Below are 24,227 nucleotides of genomic sequence, written 5' to 3'. Positions count from 1 at the left end.
GCGCCCATAGGGCGCTGGGATCCAGGGGGCGCGGTTTGGAGAGCCTTGAAAAGCTTTACGCGCGGCGCAGTGCGCACAGAAGAGTTGGAGAGGCTCACTGACACGCAAGGATGCTTTTCGACCGTGTGAAACGCCTTTCGGTGGAGCTGGATTGCCCCGAGGTGGCCTCGCCGCCGGTCTTCAGCTCCGGGGAGAGCGTGGCCGGCCGCGTGGTGCTGGAGTTGTCCGGCACGGCGCGCCTGGGCGCGCTCCACCTGCATGCGCAAGGCGCGGCCAAAGTCCACTGGACCGAGTCTCGCAGCGCCGGATCCAGCACCGCTTACACGCAGAGCTACAGCGACCAGGTGGAATTCCTCAGCCACCGGCAGACCCTCCTGGCCCCGCCAGGTAAGGCGTCCTCTGAGCGCGGGCAGAGCGCGCAATCGCCTCCCTGCGCTCCGCGGGAGCCCGGCGCGCCTGCCTGCTTGCCCGGCGCGATCCGTCTCTCTCTCGCAAAGCCTCTCCGCCTCGGCGTTAAAAACTCCTTTTTTCCAAAGGGAAGCTGCTTGTCCAGCCAGCTCTGTAGGGCCGACACGGGCCGGCAGCGCTCTCCTCTCCCCTCCTCGGGAGCGCCGCTCAAGCGCCCAGTCTGTCTTTCTCCATGTTGCTTGCGAAGCCTCTCTACCTCAGCAGGGCCGACACGGGCGGGCAGCGACTCTCCTCCTTTTTTCCAAAGGGAAACTGCTTTGCCAGCCAGCTCTGTAGGGCCGGCACGGGCTGGCAGCGCTCTCCTCTCCCCTCCTCGGGAGCGCCGCTCAAGCGCCCAGTCGGTCTCTCTGTCTCTCTGCACGTTGCTTGCGAAGCCTCTCTACCTCAGCAGTGCCGACTCAGCAGGGCAGGGGCTCTGCTACTTCCTAAAGAGGAGCTTTCGACAGGGAAGCTGCTTTTGGACCCGGCTCTGTAGTGCCAGCACTGGCTGGCAGCAGCCCTCCGCCAGGGCTGCCGCTGCTTAGAGAACCCCAGAGCCTCACAAGTCAAGCTCTCGGGGTCAGGCACCTCAACATATCTCCTGCTTCCTGAGAGATGGAGACTCTCTGGGTGGTGGCTTCGAGCTTATTTGAAGCCCACCTTTATTGCCCACACAGGCTGGCAGTCGCAGCTCTCTGAGATTTCCAGGCTAGGAGTCCCCCCCCCCATACACGCTTGGAAATTGAATCTGGGACATTCTGCATGCAGAAGACGAACCGTTTTGCCATCCTTCCCCCGTTGCATGGCGGGGGGTTGGGCTGGATGACCTCTGAGGGTCCCCTCCCCACAATTCTAGGATTCCTTTGCATGCTCTGGCCCAGCTTTCCCTTAAGAAAGGCCAGTTGGAAAACAGGATTTGCAGGTTTCTGGAATAGGGGTGGGATGTTTGTTTGCAACTTTCCAGGGGGTAAATTAGCGGCTGCTGGCTTTTGGGACCCCCCACCCCACCCCGGCCTTGCTGACCTCGGCTCAACTTCCTAAGATTTTGCCCCAGCTGGTTCTATTCCTGGTAGCCGGGCGCTTACATAATGCCAGGCTCTTCCAAGACCCCTGGGATATCTTGGGGGCATATTTGCAATTCTGGAGGGGGGCACCTTCTGTTAAAAACTCCCCTTTGCAGGGCACCTGGGCTGTAGGAACCAAATATATTTGTGGGGGGGAGAGAGAAATATTGTTGTGTAATACCTTGTGTCTTTTCGCTGTGTGTGCCTGAACTTTCCCCGGTTGTTTATGGGGAGCCAAAAAAAGTCACATGCTTTTTGGCTGAGTGTGGATGTTGTGTTGAATTTCCCCCGTTTGACCGCTGCAGGAAAACAGCTCCAGAAAAACATCTTCTTTTTTTAAAAGCTCTGTTATTCATTTCAACTTCCTTTATTTCTTGTTTTCCCAACAGACAACGGAGACGTCACCGTCCTTCAGGCCGGACGACACGAATTCCCTTTTACTTTCCAGCTGCCAGAGTAAGTCAAACACTTATTTCAAAATACTATTATTATTATTATTTGATTTGTGGGCGATTGCACCTGGTGGCAAAAACCCATACGCCATTGCATGTCAGCGCAGCGGACACCATTGCATGTCCCCGTTGCATGTTTTACGATTATCGTTTCGCTATCAGCCTTTGCCCAACCTGATGCCCCCACAGGTATTTCTGGAGGGTACCTGATTGGCATTTTTTGTGGTGGGAGAAGGAATAATGACCCTTTGAATCCTTTCCAACTCTATGAAACAAATTTGGGCAATTTCATACATAAAAAGAACTTCAAATCCCAGTACAAAATACCGACCCATATTTTTTTATAAAAAAGATAGTTTTCTAAGTTACTTGTCTTTGTTTCTCAATGTGATCCTTTTACGTGGTTTTGTGTGTTATTTTATGCCTTGTGACTTTTGTGGATTATAGTTTAGTAATTTATTTATTGTCAGGAGTGAATTTCTGTCCAGCTATTATATTGTTTTGAGAGCTAATTTTATTGGGTCCTATTACAGATTATGGAATGTTCCTTTATTATTTGAGACGAGTCGTTTCGTTTGAAAGTGAACGTTTTATTGAGGCTAAACATTTGCCGATGTTTGGAGAGTCAGTTTTACTGGGTGCTATTCTAATCGATTGCGGAATATCCCTTTATTCGGTGGGAACCGTTCCATCTTAAAGCGACGTCTTATTACGGCGTCTGTTTTTTCTTGTACATTTGGTTGCCTTAAACCGCCTTGCGTGTCATCACATAAAAAGGCACAAATTAAAAGTGAAACAGAGCGAAATGGAAGATATTTTGGGTTGGGTTCCAGACTCGCAGGAGGGAAATGTTTAGGGAAGCTTTTAATTGTGGGTGAATGATTGTGTTTTCATATTTTGTTGGAAGCCGCCCAGAGTGGCTGGGGAAACCCAGCCAGATGGGCGGGGTATAAATAATAAATTATTATTATTATTATTATTATTATTATTAGGCCTCGTTTTTCATACTTCCTTTCCTTTCCCTTGACAGATCCTTGGCCACTTCCTTCGAGGGAAAACATGGGAGCGTTCGCTATTGGGTGAAAGCCAAGCTCCACCGCCCCTGGTCCTCCGTCAAGAAAGCCAAAAAGGATTTCACCATTATTGAGCCCATCGATATCAACACGCCGGCGTTACTGGTGAGTTGGCAAAGCGGTTTGGGGAGGGATTGGGGTCGAATTAGGAACCAGGGGAAGCACCCGGCCTTAAAACAAACCCCCTTCGCTCATTGCTACCTCTGCAACATCCGGGTCAGGCTGGATGACCCCCAGGGGTCTCAGAAGACATCTTAAGGCAGCCCTGTTCAGGGAAGTTTTTAATGTGTGATATTTTACTGTATTTTTGGTTTTTATGGAAGCCGCCCAGAGTGGCTGGGGAGGCCCAGCCAGATGGGCGGGGTATAAATAATAAATTATTATTATTATTAACGAGTCTCCAATTCTGCGACCGATTCCCCGACTTCGGGATAGCTCAGCCGGTAGGGCGGGAGGACCTTCGGGGTCGCGGGTTTGAGCCCTGCGCCGAGCAAATAATGGGGTCAGGCTGGATGAACCTTGGGGTTCCTTCAAGTTTTGAAATTCACACACACACACACACACACTTTATTGCATTTTCGGAATTTACAAAAAGAGATTAAAGAAAACAACTGACCACATATTCTAAGGTGAAAATGAAGATTGCAAAAGGCAGGAGAGAAATGTTTAAAGGTCTAACGTAATCAAAATAACATTGAAAAAAAATAAATGCCGGTTTTGCAATTCTATGGCTGCCTGGCAACGTTGGGTCTCCCTTTTTTCCTGCTCAGAAGGGCTATTCCCAGCCCTTTTTGAACCCAGGACGTTCTGCCTTTAATAATAATAATAATAATAATAATAATAATAATAATAATAATAATAATATCTTCTGGAATAACACTTGTAGTGTAACGATGACCTTTGGACATAATGGAGATATTAAAATTTGGATGCGGAAGGAAAGGATTAACAGTAAGAGGAGGAGGCAAAGTCCAGGAGATTCTTGGGAATATTATGTTGTGATGCGAATTTTAATCTGGAAAATGGATTTAATAATAATAATAATAAATGGTCTTCTCTGCTTGTGCCCGTCAGGCGCCACAAGCCGGTGCCAAGGAGAAGCTGGCGCGCGCCTGGTATTGCAACCGAGGGCTGGTCTCCGTCTCGGCCAAGATCGACCGGAAAGGCTACACCCCAGGTGAGTCGTGGGGGGCAGCGGAAATCGGGGTGCGTGGGGCTCATGGCAAAGCTCAGCCCATCGGCCAGAGGACCCAGGGCACTTGACTCTGTGGCCTCCAGGGTTGGCATGCGGGGAATCAGCTGGTGGCCCTGCGGAAACGCAGTGGCTTCAAATCATCGGGGCCCTCCAGTGGTCATCCAGCCTGACCCCCTGAAAATGCAGGCGTCGCCGGCTGCCTGGCCTCCGTTAAAAATAACCTCTGAGGACGGAGAGCTGGCTGCCAGCCCTTCACTCCCCACAACAGATTTCCTGGCTTCCCAAAAGTCCAGCTAAAATGTTTGCCCTGCCAATAATAATAATAATAATAATAATAATAATAATAATAATAATAATAATAATAATAATAATAATAATATATTTATACCCTGCCCATCTGGTTGGGTTTCCCCAGCCATTCAGGGCGGCTTTCAACAGAGCATTAAAAACAGAATAAAAGTTCAAACATTGAAAACTTCCCTGATTTTTTCAGATGTCTTAATAATTATTTATCATTATTATTCTTATTATTCTTATTATTTATTATGTACTGCCCCTTATCAGAAGATCCTAGGGCACAGTATGCAATCTTAAAAACACATTGCAGAGCTGTGATAAAAACGTCAAATCGTAGAGTTGCAAAGGGGCCCTGCGGGTCATCTAGCCCCACCCGCTGCCACGCAGCGGCTCTTGAACCCGCAACCTTCGCGTTACCGGCGCCGACAGTGTAATAAAAACCCGGCTGGCCGGTGGGAAATCCATGGAGGGAACCTGGCTAAGTTTTCCTGGCGTTAGAAACAGGGTGGCCCCCGAAAAAAGGGGTTTCCCTGCTCCCTCCAACGCGGCAATGCGCCCATTTCCTTGACAGGCGAGGTGATCCCCATCTTTGCCGAGATCGACAACTGCACCACCCGCACGGTGGTGCCCAAGGCGGCCATCATCCAGACGCAGACCTTTGTGGCGCGCGGCACCAAGAAGCAGAAAAAGTCGGTGGTGGCCTCCATGGTGGGCGACGCCATCGCGGCCGGCAAGAGGGAGGTGTGGCACGGCCGGGCCCTCAAGATCCCCCCCGTGGGACCCTCCATCCTCCAGTGCCACATCATCCACGTCGAGTACGCCCTCAAGGTGAGCCAAGGGGGCGGAGCGGGCCAGGGAGGGGAACCCCCGGAAACCCCAGTGTCACTGACACGGGCCGGCAGCAAAGCCTAGTGGTCGGAGCCAGCTTGGCGTGGGGAGGGAGGTCCTGGGAAACCCCTGGAAACATCTGCAGTTCCAGGGCGGGTGTGGAGAGCCATTGGAGGCTGCTTGCTCCATCCAGTGTCGCCGACACGGGCCGGCAGCAAAGCCTAGTGGTCGGAGCCAGCTTGGCGTGGGGAGGGAGGTCTGGAAAACCCCCCAAACCTCTTTTGGGGGACCCTCTGTGGTTCCAGGGGGCCGCGGAGAGCCATTGCAGGCTGCTTGCTCCCCCTGGTGTCGCCAACACAGGCTGGCAGGAAAGCTCACTGGGGTTTTGATTCGGGGCTTTTTGAGAGTTCGGACTTGGGATATTCAGAGTGTCGGAAGGGATTCCGAGGGTATAAGGCGGTGTTTAAATTCCAATAATAATAATAATAATAATTAATAATACTACAGTGGAACCTTGGGTTGCGAATGTGATCCATGCGGGTTGCAACTGGTGCTTCTGTGCATGCGCAAAGTGCGATTTAGCGTTTCTGCACATGCGCAAGCGCCGAAACCCAGAAGTAACCCGTTCCGGTACTATTATTATTGGGGGGAAATATAGTCTCATACACGGAAAAACAGAGTATTTTCTGAATTTAGATACCGCCCTATACCCAGGGTTTTCAGGGTTGGACTAGATGACCCTCGGGTCCCTTTCCAACTCTCTGGTTTTATGTTTTCAGCATCGATTCTCTGCCATTCTCAGAGCGGGGATCTCATTTTCCACAGCGGATCTGGGCCGTGGGAGACGAAGGAGGCCATTATTTCATTTTTATATTTATAAATTTCCTGTTTTCTCCCCGCCTGGCAGGTCTGCATCGAGATCCCGGGGACGTCGAAGCTGTTCCTGGAACTGCCTCTGGTCATCGGCACGATTCCCCTGCACCCCTTTGGTAGCCGCACCTCCAGCGTCAGCAGCCAGTACAGCGTCAGTCTGGATTGGGTCCGGATGGGAATTCCCGAAGAGCCAGAGGGTAAGAACCCCGTAAAGAAACCTTGCAAGGCAATTTTATACGTTGCCTTGCGTGCATCTGTTGCAGAGGGTTTTCGCCAGCTAAGTCCTACTCGAGAGTAGACCCATCGGCACCAATCGAGAAAAGATACAGATTTGGAGTCTTTTAGAAAAGATCGGAAACCTCTGTCTATATATATATATATATGAATAACTTTTCTTACAAAATAGCTTTATATAAAGAACTTTTTTAAAAAATGAAAAAACTTTTTAAAAAATGATTTTATATAAAGAACTTTTTTAAAAAATGATTTTATATAAAGAACTTTTGAAAAAACGATTTTTATAAAGGGAATTTTATAAAGCAACTTTACGAAATAACTGCATATATAAAGAACCTGTGTAAAGTTGCTGGAAACCTATCTATCTATCTATCCATATCTATCTATCTATCAAACCTTTCTTATAAAATAGCTTTATATAAATAACTTTTTTTTAAAAAATGATTTTATATAAAGACCTTTTTTAGAAAAGTGACTACAACTCCCATTATCCATAGCCGGCATGACCATGGACGATGGGAATTGTAGTCCGACAGCATCCTGGTTGCTTTAGGCTTTAGGCTTATCCCACCTGGCAGGGATGTTGGGAAGAGGAGGAAGAACCAGGTGCGCCAAGCCGCCTTGGGGAGGTGAAAAAGTCGGGGTCCCTAAAATAAAATAAAATAAAATAAAATAAAATAAAATAAAATAAAATAAAATAAAATAACCTGCTCCATGCAACCCCGTAACTCTTCCCCTTGCGCTCTCTCTGCAGCTCCTCCCGAATACTCGTCCGTCGTCTCCAGCGAGGGACCCCTGGAGACCCTCTCGCCGCCCGGCCAGGACAGCAGCCCCCCCGGCGTCCTCGAAGGGCCGTTTTTCGCCTACATCCAGGAATTCCGCTTCCGGCCGCCTCCGCTCTATTCCGAGGTGAGCTCACTGAGGACTAGAAACCCTGGCGTCCGAAAGGCGGCGGGCTGTGCTTGGCCGCCTCGCTGGTGGGGAGAAGGAGCAAGGCTGTTTGGGGTGTGGCACCCCCAGTGGTCATCCATCCCAGCCCCCATATCATGCAGGGATCTTGATTCGAACCCACAGCCCTGAGTTTCGGGGCTCTTTGCACAGGCTGGGTGACCCCTCAGGTCCCATCGACGGGGACACCCCTTAAAGCGAGTGCCGGGCTGCCCCTCCTCCATAGCTGTCAATTTTCCCCTTTTCTTGCGAGGAATCCTATTCGGAATAAGGGAAATTCCCTTTAGCCGCCCTGAGCCCGGTCTTGGCTGGGGAGGGCGGGGTGTAAATAAAAATGTATTATTATTATTATTATTATTATTATTATTATTATTATTATTATTATTATTATTATTATTAAAAAAGGGAACAGTTGGCAGCTATGCCCTCCTCTGTTCTCGAACCCCGTGCCTTGAAGCGGGTTGGGCTAGATGACCGCAAGGGTCTCGTCCGGGATTCGACGAATCTTCGCTAACACCTCTTTCTCCTCCTCTCCTTCCTAGGTGGATCCCAATCCCCAATCGGACGCCGCCGTCCGCCCCCGTTGCATGACCTGCTGAGAGGCGCCTGCCATCGGATCTCTTGGAACGGATCTCTTTTGCTTTCCCGGGAACGGGATCGGGCGAAGAAGGAGGAGACCCCGCGATCTGGGTGCAAACGAGGAGAGGGGCTCCGGCGGGGAGACGGCTCCTTGACCCCCCAGAGGCGGCAGAGGCGAGGCTTGGGGTGTCCCAGACCGACGGCACCGATCCTGCGGGGTTTACGGAGGCGGAAATGGGGACGTTCGAACCCCCCGAGGGGAAATGCCTGCCTTGTGACTCAGACACTACCCGGCAGTCCCGGTTTCTCTTTCGACGACACCTACGGGCGAGAAAACGGGGCGGGGAGATTCCCCAGGCAGCGGGACAAGTTGCGGGGTTGAGCGAAAGTTTTGGGGTGACCCCCCCTGATTTTATCTCCCACTAAGCTTTGCGGAGACGGGATTCGAACTCGCCGCTCTGGGTTTCAGGGCGTGAAGATCCACACCGTGGGTTTTTAAGGTGGGGAAAAGAAGGTCGGAACAGCTTGGCAGGAGAGAGAAAGGAACCTTTGCGCTGTTGAAGGCAGAGAAAATGAGTTTTTTTGGGGGGGTCATGTGGGGTTTTTGTGCCTTTCGGGGAGCAGATCAGACCCCAAATTCTGGGCATTTCGAAGACGTCGTGGGGGGGATGGAAGAAAATTGTTTTCTTCTTCTTCTCTCTGACATTGCATTCCACTTTCCAAAGCTAGCTGGTCTACAGGGGAGGGGCGTATTTTGATTCCCCCCCCCCCCAACGTTGGGACAGTGGCCTTACGTTGTAAATATGTGTAAATATGATTTTCCTGATATGCTGTGGCTCAATGCAGAACGTACACAAAAGAACTGGTTTCCCGGTTCATATTTTTATAGAATACCTGCGGCCTTTTCAGAAACAACCCCCCCCCAAAAAAAAAAAAAACCTGTGTTTGAAAACAAAGCTTTGTGGCTTTTTTGTACAAGTGTTGAAATTAAAATTGTGAATTTTACTCTTTGTCCTGAGTTTCTTGCCCAAAATTGCAAGGAGGGGGGAGAGGGCTGGGCTCTTTAACCCGACTTGGGACTCCTGTGGTTTCCACGGTACCTTTGTGTGCAGTTAAAATCTTCAAAAATCGCCCTAAATATCAATATTGGAAGGTGAGAAGAAGCTGGGTCCAAACATCCATCTAATACAATACTGCCTGCACGGGCTGGCAGCAGCGCTCTGGGATTTCAAGCCAGGATCATAGGACTAATGTCAATAATGGAAACTGATATGAAACTGCTGTTTTCCCACTGAGTCAAAACATCCATCTAACTTAATATCGCCTGCACTGGCTGGCAGAAGCTCTTTTTCGGGAAAGGATCGTAGAAATGTAGAGCCGTAAGGGACCCAAGGGTCATCTAGTCCAACCCCCTGCTATGCAGCAATCTCTGCTTTCTTTTGGCCCCCGCTGGCGAGACCGAGGGGGTGTCTGGGCTGCCCAGGACCCCCAGACCCCCTGCCCAGACTTGCACCCCAAACAGAGGTCCCTCTGCTTTTTCCCTTCACCCCTGGAAGCACACTCCATTGATTCTCGAGGTGCCGACAGCAACGGGTCCCGCCTCGGAACGGACTGGTGGAAATGGCCCTCTGGGCAGGCGGGCTCTCGAACCCGGCACCTTATGCATGCAAACATCTGCCAGATTTAGGTCTAAGCTCAACAAGCTGTAGCTTAGGGCCCCCCAGAAAATTTAAAGGGAAAAAAAACCTGGATGTACGTTTCCAAGATACAAGATAAGGTAAAGGTAAAAGGACCCCTGACCATTAGGTCCAGTCGTGGCCGACTCTGGGGTTGCAGTGTTCATCTCGCTTTATTGGCCGAGGGAGCCGGCGCACAGCTTCTGGGTCATGTGGCCAGCAGGACTAAGCCGCTTCTGGCGAACCAGAGCAGCGCACGGAAACGCCGTTGACCTTCCCGCCAGAGCGGTACCTATTTATCTACTTGCACTTTGACGTGCTTTCGAACTGCTAAGTGGGTAGGAGCAGGGACCGAGTATTGGGAGTTCACCCCGTCATTGCGGGGATTCGAACCGCCGACCTTCCAATCGGCAAGTCCTAGGCTCTGGGGTTTAACCCACAGTGCCACCCATGTCCCTTAAAATATAAGATAAAAAGCAAATAAAATAAAACCTACATGCAGCAACCGTGTTTTGTGTTGTGTCGGCTCCAAGGATGTGAGTCATGGGCCCCGCCTGCTCCCTCAAATATCCCTGCTTTGCTCCTTTCTATATATAGAGTGCCGACATTCTGCTATTTATAATGACTGGTAGCTTGCATCATATATTTACACCTCTGATTATTTCATGTGATGGCAAGTTTCATGTTCTAGCAAGTGGCTACATTCTGCATGGACCGGTTGCGCGGCAACATGTGCAAATGGCTTGAGATCAGTGACCCTATAGCATCTATTCAACACACACACAAAAACACCGTTAAGTTAGAGCTTAATCATTATTTCACTATTAATATACTTCTTCACTGTATTTTTATTGTTTTTAACATTTGATTGGGAGCCACCCAGAGTGGCTGGGGAAACTCAGCCAGATGGGCGGGGTATAAAGAATAAATTATTATTATTATTTCACTATTCATATGCTTCCTCTTAACTGTATTTCATTACTTGGATAAAATACATAATTTTGTTCTGTGCAAATGGCTTGAGATACCTATTAGGTCCATCAATGACCATATATAGCATTTATTCAACCCAAAAAACAGTGGCAATTTGTTGTTGACAAAGGACATATAAAGGGCCCCGTTACCTTCAGGAGGCGAGGGCCGCATCAGACCTAAATCCGGCCCTGAACTCACGCCAGCCCCTATGTTTCGAATCGGCATCACTCTGGAGGGGTCCCCATCCCTGGGATGGGGTGCGATAATAATAATAATAATAATAATAATAATAATAATAATAATTATTATTATTATTATTATTATTATTATTATTATTATTATTATTATTATTATTTATTATTTATACCCCACCCATCTGACTGCGTTTCCCCAGCCACTCTGGGCGGCTTCCAACAAAACACTAAAATACAATAACCTATTAAACATTAAAAGCTTCCCTAAAGAGGGCTGCCTTCAGATGTCTTCTAAAAGTCAGACAGTTGTTTATTTCCTTGGAATCTGGTGGGAGGGCGTTCCACAGGGTGGGAGCCACCACCAAGAAGGCCCTCTGCCTGGTTCCCTGCAACCTTGCTTCTCGCAGGGAGGGAACCGCTAGAAGGCCCTCGGGAGAGGGACCCAGGTGTCCGGGGTGGAGACGCTCCTTCAGGTCTACTGGGCCGTTTAGGGCTTTCAAGGTCAGCACCAACACTTTGAATTGTGCTCGGAAACGTACTGGGAGCCAATGTAGGTCTTTCAGGACTGGTGTTATATGGTCTCCACTCCCAGTCCCCAGTCTGGCTGCCACATTCTGGATTAGTTGCAGTTTCTGGGTCACCTTCCAAGGGAGCCCCATAAAGAGCGCATGGCAGTAGTCCAAGCAGGAGATAACCAGGGCATGCGCCACTCTGGCCAGACAGTCCGCGGGCAGGAAGGGTCTCATCCTGCGTACCAGATGGAGCTGCTCTGGACACAGAACTGACCTGCGGCTCCATGGACAGCTGGGAGTCCAAAATGACTCCCAGGCTGCGCACCTGGTCCTTCGGGGGCACAGTCGCCCCATTCAGATCGAAGTCCCTGTGGATTGAAGTGCGTCTGGGACGGGGACACCTGCCTGGGTGTCCAGCTTTCCAAGGATTAAAAGCACTCAGTGTCCCCTTTTCCGCTGCCCCCTCCCCCCAGTACATCTTGTATCCTGACGGTCACTTGGTCAGACGTCCAGCAGACACCTGGCTGTGTGCCTGGCCTGGATATCTGGACGTGTGTCGAGACAGGCTGGGTGTCGCACCCCCCAGGGACGGATTTACGTCTAAGCTAAACAAGCCAAAACTTAGGGCCCCACTCTCTTGGGGGCCTCAAAAATGTTTAGGGTTTGGGTACCCCAGGAAAAAAAGCACTGGGTATAAATAATAACATTATTATTATTATTATTATTATTATTATTATTATTATTATTATGTTAACGGACATCCCCAAAATCTGGGGACAGTCTCTGGATTTACAAACCAGTCCCCTGACAAAATCCATCTATTTAGCAGGAAAGTGTCCCCGGATTCATTGGAAAAAATCTGGTCACCTTATATTAACCATTTTTTAATCAAGGTACAAGGCGAGGAGGTCGAATCCTGATAATGAATCAAGCTAGAGCTTAGGGCCCCACTCTCTTGGGGGCACCAAAAATGTTTAGGGGTATGGGTACCCCAGGGGGGAAAGCACTGGGTATAAATAGTATTTATTATTATTATTATTATTATTATTATTATTATTATTAGGTTACCAGACATCCCCATTTCCCGGGGACAGTTCCCAGATTTGCAAATCAGTCCCCTGACAAAATCCATCTATTTAGCAGGAAAGTGGCCCCAGAATCATCGGGGGGGAAATCTGGTCCCCTTATATTAACCATTTTTTAAACACGGCATCAGGCCAGGAGCTCGAATCCTAATAATGAACAAGGGGCTTTGTTTCCGTTCCGGTGAACGCAGGAATGCAGCAAATTGCAACATAAATCGTACGGAAGAATCGACCAAGGCGTGCAAATTGAACGTGCGTCAGAAGGCCGCTTCGCCGGTGGGATTTCTGGCTGAGCAACCCCAAAAAACCCGGATTGTGCCGGACTTGGAACAAAAAAACCCAACATGTGATCAGCTTTTTGCTTTGCCAAATTTCCTTGGCCAATCCCGAAACCTGGGAGTGTCTCCAAACTCCCTGCAGAAAGTAATTGTCCCCCGCTTGGCACATTTCCCCAGGGACACACGCCCAGTTGCAATCAACACTTTGCCCTTTGCAAGGATGGCGGGACGCACCCTGCAAATTCACCCAATATCGGCACACCCTTTCCCTTGCGTTTCCGAAACGCCGTCTCCGCCCGCCTGCCAGAACTCGGATTTTGCAATGGAGCAGCATCTGGGGAACTCCCTGCCAATGGATGAAGCAAAGAGGCAGGTGCCATCGTTGCACCTGCTAAGAAAAAAACATTTTTGTTTAAGCCAAGTCGACCCGGACAATCACCATTTTAACTTTTCCAAAACCTTAAATTTGTTAAAATAAAAAGATTCCTTCCAGTAGCACCTTAAAGACCAACTAAGTTAGTTCTTGGTATGAGCTTTCGTGTGCATGCACACTTCTTCAGATACACTGAAACAGAAGTTGCCAGACCCTTCTATATAGTGAGAAGGTGGGGAGGGGTATTACTCAGAAGGGTGGTGGGAATGGGAGATTGGCAGATAGCTGAGATGAGCCTGTTGACGACTCTTAACGACTGCAATAGGTCTTCCAGGAAAAGGCAAGGGGTGAGAAGGTGAGAAATGGCTTAGTCATGTATAATGGGATAAGAATCCAATGTCTTTGTTCAAATCAGGTCTCTCCATGGTTTTAAGTTTGGTAATGCGTTGCAATTCAGCAGCTTCTCTTTCCAGTCTATTTCTGAAATTCCTTTGTAGTAAAACAGCTACTTTGAGATCTTGTATAGAATGTCCTGGGAGATTGAAGTGTTCTCCTACTGGTTTCTCTGTTTTGTGATTCTTGATGTCAGATTTATGTCCGTTTATTCTTTGGCGTAAGGTTTGGCCTGTTTGTCCAATATAGAGAGCTGAAGGACACTGTTGGCATTTGATGGCATACACAATGTTAGACGATGAGCAATTGAATAGTCCCGAGATGGTATGTGTGATGTTGTTGGGGCCAGTAATGGTGTTGTCCGGGTGTATGTGGCAGCAAAGTTGGCATCTGGGTTTATTGCAGGCTCTGGTGCCAGTGTCCGTGTTAAGTCTGGTTGTAGTATTATTGTGGGTTAGGAGTTGTTTAAGATTGGGTGGCTGTCTGTAGGCAATGAAAGGTCTTCCTCCCAGAGCTTGAGAAAGAGAACTGTCATTGTCCAGGAGAGGTTGAAGATCTCTGATGATGCGTTGTACTGTTTTAACTTGGGAGCTGTATGTGATGACTAGAGGTGTTCTGTTATTTTCTTTTTTTGGGTCTGTCTTGCAGCAAGTTCTCTCTGGGTATCAGTCTGGCTCTGTTGATCTGCTTTCTAACTTCATCTGCTGGGTATTTTAGTTCTGAAAAGGTTTGCTGTAGATCTCTTAGGTGAGAGTCTCTGCCTGTAGAATTGGAACAGATGCGGCTGTAACGTAGTGCCTGGCTATATACAATGGACTGTTTGGTATGTTTGGGATGGTAGCTAGAGGCATGTAGATATGTTTGTCAGTAAGTTGGTTTACGGTATAAGGTGGTGTCTATGCGCCCATCCTGTATTTTTATAGTAGTGTCCAAAAATGTATTTCTTGCATAGATTGATTCATTGTAAGGTTGATTGTGGGGTGGAAATCATTAAATTTCTGGTGAAAGGTGTCCAGGGTCTGTTGACCATGTGTCCAGATGATAAAAATATCGTCAATGAATCGCAGGTACAAGAGAGGTTTGAGTGGGTAGGAGTTTAGGAAACGTTGTTCTAAATCTGCCATGAAGATGTTGGCATACTGTGGGGCCATGCGGGTGCCCATTGCTGTGCCGCTGATCTGAAGGAACAGGTCGTCACCGAATTTGAAGTTGTTGTGGGTAAGGACAAATTGGCAGAGTTTGGTGGCAAGGTCCGCTGTGGTTTTATCTGATATGGTGTTCCTTATAGCTTGTAAACCATCGTTGTGTGGGATGTTGGTATACAGAGATTCCACATCCATAGTAGCTAGTATAGTATTGTTGGGAAGATTATTTAAAGATTGTATTTTCCTCAGAAAATCTGTGGTGTCACGTACATAGCTGGGAGCACTGATGGCACATGGTTTCAGAACAGAGTCCATATAACCGGAGACACCCACTGTAACAGTGCCAATACCTGAAATGATGGGGCGTCCTGGATTTCCTGGTTTGTGTATTTTGGGTAGAAGATAGAAAGTTCCTGGTCGAGGTTCTGTTGGTGTGTTGGTGAGGATCTGTTCTTGGATGTGTGGGGGTAGCTCCTTAACAATCTTGTTCAGTTCTTTCTTGTATTCTTGTGTGGGGTCTGAGTCCAATTTTGTGTAAAAGGCGGTATTGGAAAGTTGTCTGTGAGCCTCCTGAATGTAGTCAGTTTTGTTCATGATGACGACAGCTCCACCTTTGTCTGCTTCTTTAATTATAATGTTTGGGTTGTTTCTGAGATTATTTATGGCTCTCCTTTCAGCATGGTTTAGATTTTGTTGTAAGCGATGGTGTTTTCTGGTCACTTGTGTTTGGATTCTGTGGCGGAAGCAGTCAATGTACAAGTCCAGTGTGGTATTGCGTCCATCAGGAGGGGTCCACGTGGAGTCCCTTTTTGTGTAACACTTTTTCGGTGGTAGTTGGTGGTCAGTGTTCTGTTGGGAGGGTGGTTGTTGTTCTCCAGTGGGTTGAGAGGTGTTGTGTTGTGAAGTTGTTGTTTGTTCTGGTTTGTCTTGTTGTTGTGTGTGTTGAAAATACTCCTTCAGGCGTAAACGGCGGAAAAATGCTTCCAAGTCCCTGTAGAACTGAATCATGTGTGGGGATTTGGCAGGGCAGAATGACAGTCCACGTGAAAGGACCGATTCCTCGGCTGGGCTGAGTGCTTGCTGTGAGAGATGGACAATATTGTTGATCTTGTTTTGATTAGTAGCCTGTAGGTTGGAAAGGTTAGAGAGTTTCTTGTTTTTCTGTTTTTTTCTGTTTTTCTTGTTTTTCTGTTTTTTCACCCCTCTGAGTAATACCCCTCCCCACCTTCTCACTATATAGAAGGATCTGGCAACTTCTGTTTCAGTGTATCTGAAGACGTGTGCATGCACACGAAAGCTCATACCAAGAACTAACTTAGTTGGTCTTTAAGGTGCTACTGGAAGGAATTTTTTTATTTTGACTATGGCAGACCAACACGGCTACCTATCTGCAACTTAAATTTGTTGTTGTTGTTTCCTACAGTGGTACCTCGGGTTAAGTACTTAATTCGTTCCGGAGGTCCGTTCTTAACCTGAAACTGTTCTTAACCTGAAGCACCACTTTAGCTAATGGGGCCTCCTGCTGCCGCCGCGCCGCCGGAGCACGATTTCTGTTCTCATCCTGAAGCAAAGTTCTTAACCCGAAGCAATATTTCTGGGTTAGCGGAGTCTGTAACCTGAAGCGTATGTACCACTGTATTCTTATTCTTATTTTACCTTTCCCCGTTTGGCAGCCAGGCAGTGTGCACATTTTGTGAAACAAATAAAAGATACAATAATATACCGTATTTTTTGCTCTATAAGACTCCCTTTTCCCCTCCTAAAAAGTAAGGGGAAATGTGTGTGTGTCTTATGGAGCGAATGCAGGCTGCGCAGCTATCCCAGAAGCCAGAACAGCAAGAGGGATTGCTGCTTTCGCTGCGCAGCGATCCCTCTTGCTCTTCTGGCTTCTGAGATTCAGAATATTTTTCTTCTTGTTTTCCTCCTCCAAAAACTAAGTGTGTCGTCTGGTGCGTCTTATAGAGTGAAAAATACGGTATGCTGTATTTTCCCGTGTATAAGACTATCTTTCCCCCCCAATTTTTTTAAGCTTAAAGTTTTATACACAGAAAAAACACGGCACATTTATTCTGGCTGGCAGTAACTCTGCCTGTCGCCCGCTAGGCTTCTACTTGCGAGTAAGTTGTCTAAGGAGAAGCCCCTCTGAAGATTTCTAAGCCCTTTTTATAAGAGGAGGGAGGTAGCCAACTTTTCTGGCCCTTTCTCTTTTTATATATATATAACATTTTTTAGGTTTCCATTTTATCACATTTCACCAAATCCTTATTATACTCTTACATATTTGCTCCGTCAACGTCCCTCCCTCCCGTCGCACGGTTTCCATAATTCATGATTACTTCATCGCGTTTATACATTTCCCTCCTTTCCGTTAATCCCAATTTTTTTAAAAGGCACAAATCCTCAGCACTGCAAGTTTCCTGAGAACGACCCCAGCTAATCATTTGCGATCGCCCTTCGGATATTGTACAAATTTGCTCCGGTCTTTTGGGAAAAGCTGGTTTCAAATTTTCCCAGTCGGCTTTGCCAATTCTGCATATTCCATCATCTTTTTCCTGCTGCTTCCATTTTTGGTTTAAAAGAGTCCTTGCTGCCATCGTTGCATACATAAACAATTTTTGGTCTCTATTTTGGGGAATTTTCTCACCTACTATACCTAACAGAAAAGGTTCCTGGCCCCTGCTCTCTCTCTCTCTGAGTGCTGGACCAGGCCTGAGTTCGAATCCTGTTCAGCCAGGTCCCTGGGTCTCCGCCTAACCTCCCTCGCAGGGTCATGATGGGGATTAAACCGATGGCTGGGGGGGGGGAAACAACAGGTACCCCCTGGCAAAGGAAAAAAGGCAACAGGTTGAAGACTCGGTTACAGTAATACAGTGCTGCTTGGGGGACGGAAAAACACTGGAATTTCTCGGCCGTGGCAGCGTCTGAAACCGGAGACCCCTGTCTGGGGGGCGTCCGAGGCATCTGAGAAGCCCTGCTGCCTTTGGCCATCACGACGGGGGTGTCCTTGGCCCCCGGCTATTTCTGGGCTCGCGGGGCGAGGACGGGACCGGGCCGGCGGAACATATTTGGGATTTCCTGGAAAAGTGGGTCAGGCCGGCTGGTAGGGAGAAGGAAAGCAGGGAAGAGAGAAGGATGGAGAGGTGGAAGCGTCTCCGTCTGGCTAGGGCGAGTTCTGGATGGGGTTCTGAGTGCGGATCTCTCCGTACAGGATGAAAGGGGGACGTCCATGCCAGGCCTAGGCAAACACAGCCCTCCAGATGTTTTGGGACTACAACTCCCATCATCCCTAGCTAAGAGGACCAGTGGGCAGGGATGATGGGAGTTGTAGTCCCAAAAACATCTGGAGGGCCGAGTTTGGGGATGCCTGGTCCATGCCGTAATATTCATAATAACAATGGTTCTATGAAGTGCCCACTGGACTGTGAGTGGCTTCTAACGTATATAAATATAGGGAGGCAATGTGGGTCAGCTTGTGGAACGGAGGCACAAAAACTCTGCGCATGGCCAGAGGTCCGTCACTCATTCGTAGGGGAACCGGCTAGAAGGAACGTCCCTAAATTCTGGAGCTTGCAGAGGAGTCCTGGTCTGGCGTACGCCATGTCTTTCGTTTTGTGTTTTGTGCTCCTGCTGGACTGAGCCTCAGATATCAATCCATTGGCAGGTTTCGATTGACTTCTGTGTGTAAACAGGATAATTTTACAAAATTTAAATAACAGGGCTTAATCAAGGAACCCAATCTGGGAAGGCAATGGGAAGATCGGAGGTCGTGTTAAATATAATCACAAAATGATGTACAAAACACACATCAGTTAAGAAATTAATAATGGTTTATTTTTATCTTGCCTTTAACATGATTTTTTTCTGTCGTACAGTTTTCAACCAATGCAGCATTTTTTTTAAAAGAGTCCTGCCAATGTTTTTTTTTGCCTGTTTGCAATTGTTCTGCAAATATTCAATATTCAAGGCGGCTTTTCTTACGTGTTTGCGGACATAGAGGAAGAGATGGGAAATGATTTATAACGAGTTGAAAAAAATAATGCTAAAAATAACTTTTGTAAAATGAAGCTTTTTTACTAGGAATTTTAGGTCCAGAAATACCTATTTAAGTACAGTGGGACTTGGTTCCCAAATGCCAAAAACCCAGGAGTGTTCTGGTTTTTGAATGCTTTTTGGAAGCCGGACGTCCGACGCAGCTGTCGGCTATTGTTTCCGGGGCGCCTGCGCCAATCAGAAGCCGTGCCTTGGTTTTCGAACATTTCAGAAGTCAAACGGACTTCCAGAAAGCTTGGTGTTTTTGTTTTTGCGCTTTATTTTGTGGGTTTTTGAGGCTTTTTCACTTGTTTCTGTGACTGTGTGGAACCCAGTTCAGCTACTGATTGGCAGATTGTGTGACTGCGTAAAGTGGCGAAGGGAATAGGAATCTATATACATAGAGGTTAACATATATAGCACTGGAAGCGATAAGCGTTGGGAATGGAGTGCTGAGAATGTTCAAATGTGTAACTGAATGTAATAATGTAAAGTAAGAATATCAGAGGCACCCTGGTCACTTCCGATGGCCCCGATCCCGGATCCCAGACCCAGCTCAGCACATCGAGTCCGGACAGAGACATCTCTGGATCGGGTTTCGTCAACAACAGGGCGTTTTTCTGGGTATTTATAGCACCAGGGGAAATATTTCCAAGACCACCCGGTTAAAAATAAAACGGCGCTTGCTATCTATATGCCTCCGAATTCTCGCCCTCCTTGCTCATCTAGAGCTGAACAGGCACTCCCAGTGTCCCTATTTCCCAGGAATCCCAGAAGCAGTCTTGGTTTCTGGTTCGATCCCAGAAAGTCCCACTTTTCCTTAGGGTTTTCTGGGGGGGGGGAATGTATTTTCCCCATTCCTTTTTTAAAAAAACCATGGCTAAAAAGCCACCTCTGTTGGTCTGTCACTTCCCAACAGTAATACCTGGGTTATGAAGGTGCCCAAAAGACGTTAAAGCAAAGATTATGGGATAATGCACACAGTGACTTGCGATCTCGATCACACGCAGTCTGCAGTCCGCTGGCAGTAGGAGTACAATATGGGCATGTCTTTAAGTTAACACCTTACATTAAAAACCTGAAAGTACCAAACTATCGAAGACTTTTCACCAAAGCCAGAATAAACGTCTTTCCTTCTGCAGTCTTGAGAGGAGTTCCCTACCAGGACAGACTTTGCCCGTGTGCTCAAGACATCGATTCCATAAAACATATTTTGTTTCATTGTGCGAAAGATGAGCAAGCCAGGGCTGAACTGATATTACCCTTGCTGGTACCTTTTCCAGGAAAATCAGAGGCTCACTATGTCAGGTTCCTATTGGAAGACCGGACAAACGCTAGAACATTAGCAGTGGCAAAAAACCTTTGCTGTCACCTGCTCATCTTGATCTGCCAAGAGAAAGGACCCTGGGGCAGTGGCTGGGCGACCCGGAATGGGCGATAAAAGAGGGGGGATAATCTCATTCCTCAAGAGGGCAAGCCAGAAGGGCATGCGCCACCGATTTGGGATGGCCGTCTCCACAGGGACGTTTTTCGTGTGGCATCTGTTGGCAAGTCCTAGGCTCTGGGGTTTAACCCACAGCGGCACCAACAAATTGGACTGTTTGCTTTACTAAAACCCAAAGCGAGAAGCTGTTGCAGTGATAAACCACAAGAGTTTTTGATAGACAATTTTCGTCCAGGCGCGTCTATATTTTAGAGTTGCTAGCTTGTACAGATAGGGAGCCAGAGAGTTGAGATGGAAAGGTGGAAAATACCCACGCCACGGGCCCAATTTCCTGATGGTGGCCAAGTTGTTCATGACGCTGAGGGTGCCCGCCTGGCAAGCGGCGACTTGGCACGGCCGGGCGCTTTTGGGAACGGAATGTGCCTCTTGGCGAAGCTGCTGAGCTGAGTCAGGCTTAGCTTCCCGGGGCGAATTTGCGGACCGACGTCTTCTGCTGCCCGGCAGATTCCTGAACAGACGGCCTGGACGCCCTCCAGGGTCTTCCGTCCGGGGGGAAAAACAAGGTGCCCCACCCAGGGAGCCGGCTTGTCAACACGCCTGGAGCCAGCTGCCCTCGGAGACCTTGTTTTGACACTCCGAAGTACAGTGGCAGGTGAAATTGTGAGAATACCTGGAGGACAAAAAGAAAAAATGTTTATGAAACAGGAAGATTTAGGTCTGAGATAGAATTACTGGCGCTGTGGGTTAAACCACTGAGCCTACGACTTGCCGATCAGAAGGTTGGCGGTTTGAATCCCCACGACGGGGTGAGTTCCCGTTGCTCAGTCCAGCTCCTGCCAACCTAGCAGTTTGAAAGCACATCAGAGTGCAAGTAGATAAATAGGTACCACTCCAGCAGGAAGGTAAACGGCATTTCCGTGCGCTGCTCTGGTTCGCCAGAAGCGGCTTCGTCCTGCTGGCCACATGACCCGGAAGCTGAACGCCGGCTCCCTCGGCCAATAAAGCGAGATGAGCGCCACAACCCCAGAGTCGGCCACGACTGGACCTAATGGTCAGGGGTCCCTTTACCTTTTTAAGAGGAAGATATTGTCGAAAATGTATAAATTATTGTTGGAATGGCCTACCCGAGACGAGGAGGTTAAAGGGGTGACGATACAATGGATGTGATATTCAGTTAGAAATCAGGGAAAGGTTGTTGGAGGAACCCATCAATTTTACTGCAAGCAGTGCACTTAAAGAAAATGTGATGAAAATGATGTACAGATGGTATTTAACACCAGCGAAACTTGCTAAAATGTATAAGACAAGAAACCAGAATTATTTTTGCTGGGGAAGAAATTGCAAAGGTAGATCAAAGGCGATTTATGTATGCCACGAAACTCCTGTCAAATTAGCAAAAATGTACAAAACTAAAGAAAGCAAGTGTTGGAAACATAAAATCACCAAAGGGAGATTTTTTTTCATATGTGGCGGGATTGTAAAACCATAAAGAAATACTGGGAAATGATTTATAACGAAATGAAGAAGATGTTTAAAATAACCTTTGTTAAAAAAAAACCCTGAAGCTTTTCTATTAGGAATTATAGGAGTGGTCTTACCAAAATCACAAAAGAATTTACTTATGTATGCAACTACGGCCGCACGGACATTGTTAGCACATTATTGGAAAGAAGAAGGTATCTCAGCTGAAGAAGATTGGCAAATTAAACTAACGGAATATGCTGAAAAGGCAAAATCGACAATGAAATTAAGAGGAAGAGACGATAACGAATTTACGGAAGATTGGAAGGACTTTATTGCATGTATACAGAAGCATTGGACACAGGTCAATACATTAGCAGGGTTTTAAAATTACTTGTAATTTTGTTACGAATGGATAATTCAAATGGGTTTCAAGCTGGACATTTGGAATATTGATAAATAACGGAACCAAGGAAGGGACTAGAGAAGTCAATTTGTTTTGGTATTGTTACTGTTTCTTATTTTGTTACTTTGGGAAAATCAATAAATTGTTATAAAGGAAGAAAAGAGAATCATGGAATTGCAGAGTCGGAATCGCACTTTGCTTTTAGGAAGGCGGCTCCAGCTAGAAGTAGAACGCCTGCCTGGAGTGCAGAATGCCCAGGTAGGACTGGGAAAAGGTTCCCTGCCCAAAACCCTGGCGAGCTGCTGCTGCTGCCGCCAGTCCGTGTAGACAGCACTGCGCTCAATGGAACCAGGGTCCGGCTAGGGTCAAGGCCCATTCCACCCCCAAAATGACCTGGACAAGAGGAGAGACTCTAAATTTCCACATTAAAGGGTGCAGGTGATCTGGAAAAAATGGTTTTTTCTTTCCATCCCGCACCCCTCTGGAGAGCGGCTGCCAGTCAGAGCGCGACAACACTTATTGGATCCCCTTATTTTGGAGTTTCAGAGCAGCACACGAAGGAAGCTGTCCATAAAACGCAGCTCCGAGCCACACAGTTTTCATTTATTTTCAAAGGCAAACATGGCGAAACCACCGCCCGGTAAACACGGGTTTTAAAATCGATAAAAGTTTTAGGACAAACAGAGGTGGCTCTATATTTAGAGTTTCTTAATCGGCTTCTAGCCTTTTGCACCTTTGACTTATTGAATCCCTTGAATTAGGGTTGCCAATTCTTATTTGTCCTTTAATTGTTTGGAGGTTTTCTAAGCAATCGATTGGTGTATAAATTATAGGATACAAATAGGATAAATGAATATATCAGATTCTGTTTTTTTCTCGCAGAGAAACAGGTCGAGACGCAGAAAAAAACACACTTTTCCTGTGAATTTCCTCTGCTGCCAAAACCCCACCTGTGTGACTAATACCTGTGTGACCCCCGCCTTATCTGCCCCCACCAGCAAGTTGTGCAACCGACAGGCTGGTGAAACAGGCAGCCGTCACAACTTCCGTGTGAAAGACAGTACAAATATTTTTGGAGAAAATCTTGTCAGAATGTGATGCAGAGGGGGTATGGGAGTTGGAACTTAAGAGAAAACAGGAACAAGGCAGGTGGAAAAGTGCTTTTTCTTGTTGTCGTTGGAGAGAGGTATTTTCCTGTGAGCTGCCAGTTGAGTCTAGGCACACCTAGGCCATAACGGGAGGCCTCTCATCCTAGCATCACAGATCTCAGCCTCAAACCTTTAATGGCATTACATACAAAATTCATAAAAGGTTCAGTACAATAAAATCACTAGGACGTCCCTCTTTTCAGGGGAGAAACGTTGGAGGGGATGGAATAGGACGTCCCTCTTTTCAGGGGAGAAACGTTGGAGGGGATGGAATAGGACGTCCCTATTTTCAGGGGAGAAACGTTGGAGGGGATGGAATAGGACGTCCCTATTTTCAGGGGAGAAACGTTGGAGGGGATGGAATAGGACGTCCCTCTTTTCAGGGGAGAAACGTTGGAGGAGATGGAATAGGATGTCCCTCTTTTCAGGGGAGAAACGTTGGAGGGGTGGAATAGGACGTCCCTCTTTTCAGGGGAGAAATGTTGGAGGGGATGGAATAGGACGTCCCTCTTTTCAGGGGAGAAAGGTTGGAGGAGATGGAATAGGACGTCCCTATTTTCAGGGGAGAAACGTTGGAGGGGATGGAATAGGACGTCCCTATTTTCAGGGGAGAAACGTTGGAGGGGATGGAATAGGACGTCCCTCTTTTCAGGGGAGAAACGTTGGAGGGGATGGAATAGGACGTCCCTCTTTCCAGGGGAGAAACGTTGGAGGGGATGGAATAGGACATCCCTATTTTCAGGGGAGAAACGTTGGAGGGGATGGAATAGGACGTCCCTATTTTCAGGGGAGAAATGTTGGAGGGGATGGAAGAGGACGTCCCTCTTTTCAGGGGAGAAAGGTTGGAGGGGATGGAATAGGACGTCCCTATTTTCAGGGGAGAAACGTTGGAGGGGATGGAATAGGACGTCCCTATTTTCAGGGGAGAAACGTTGGAGGGGATGGAATAGGACGTCCCTCTTTCCAGGGGAGAAACGTTGGAGGGGATGGAATAGGACATCCCTATTTTCAGGGGAGAAACGTTGGAGGGGATGGAATAGGACGACCCTATTTTCAGGGGAGAAATGTTGATTTTGCCCCAAAGAGCCTTCCTGGCGGCTGTAATGCAAAGTCTG

The 24,227-nt window shown here is 47.7% G+C and overlaps 1 protein-coding gene and 1 long non-coding RNA gene across 2 annotated transcripts in view; both read left to right on the top strand.

Moving 5' to 3' along the window:
* The window catches only part of LOC308577789, a 166,552-nt gene that overhangs the window by 40,854 nt on the left and 101,471 nt on the right, over positions 1-24,227 (top strand). The window lies entirely within an intron of this gene.
* ARRDC2 (arrestin domain containing 2) lies at positions 79-8,998 on the top strand. The gene is made up of 8 exons (XM_081177925.1): positions 79-387; positions 1,901-1,967; positions 2,994-3,141; positions 4,111-4,213; positions 5,100-5,356; positions 6,264-6,426; positions 7,221-7,375; positions 7,957-8,998. The coding sequence occupies exons 1-8, from the start codon at positions 111-113 to the stop codon at positions 8,011-8,013; spliced, it is 1,227 nt and encodes a 408-aa protein (XP_081034051.1). The 5' UTR covers positions 79-110; the 3' UTR covers positions 8,014-8,998.

The sequence above is a fragment of the Podarcis bocagei genome, assembly GCF_964188305.1.
Source record: "Podarcis bocagei genome assembly, chromosome: 18".
Classification (NCBI taxonomy): Eukaryota; Metazoa; Chordata; class Lepidosauria; order Squamata; family Lacertidae; genus Podarcis; species Podarcis bocagei.
This window is presented reverse-complemented; position numbering and strand designations above follow the sequence as displayed.

Bases quoted from the DNA above. Each gene is read 5' to 3' on its own strand.
- ARRDC2 (XM_081177925.1), top strand. From the start codon at position 111: ATGCTTTTCGACCGTGTGAAACGCCTTTCGGTGGAGCTGGATTGCCCC. The intron at 1,968-2,993 runs GTAAGTCAAACA...TTCCCTTGACAG, and splicing joins TTTACTTTCCAGCTGCCAGA to ATCCTTGGCCACTTCCTTCG. The intron at 4,214-5,099 runs GTGAGTCGTGGG...TTTCCTTGACAG, and splicing joins CCGGAAAGGCTACACCCCAG to GCGAGGTGATCCCCATCTTT.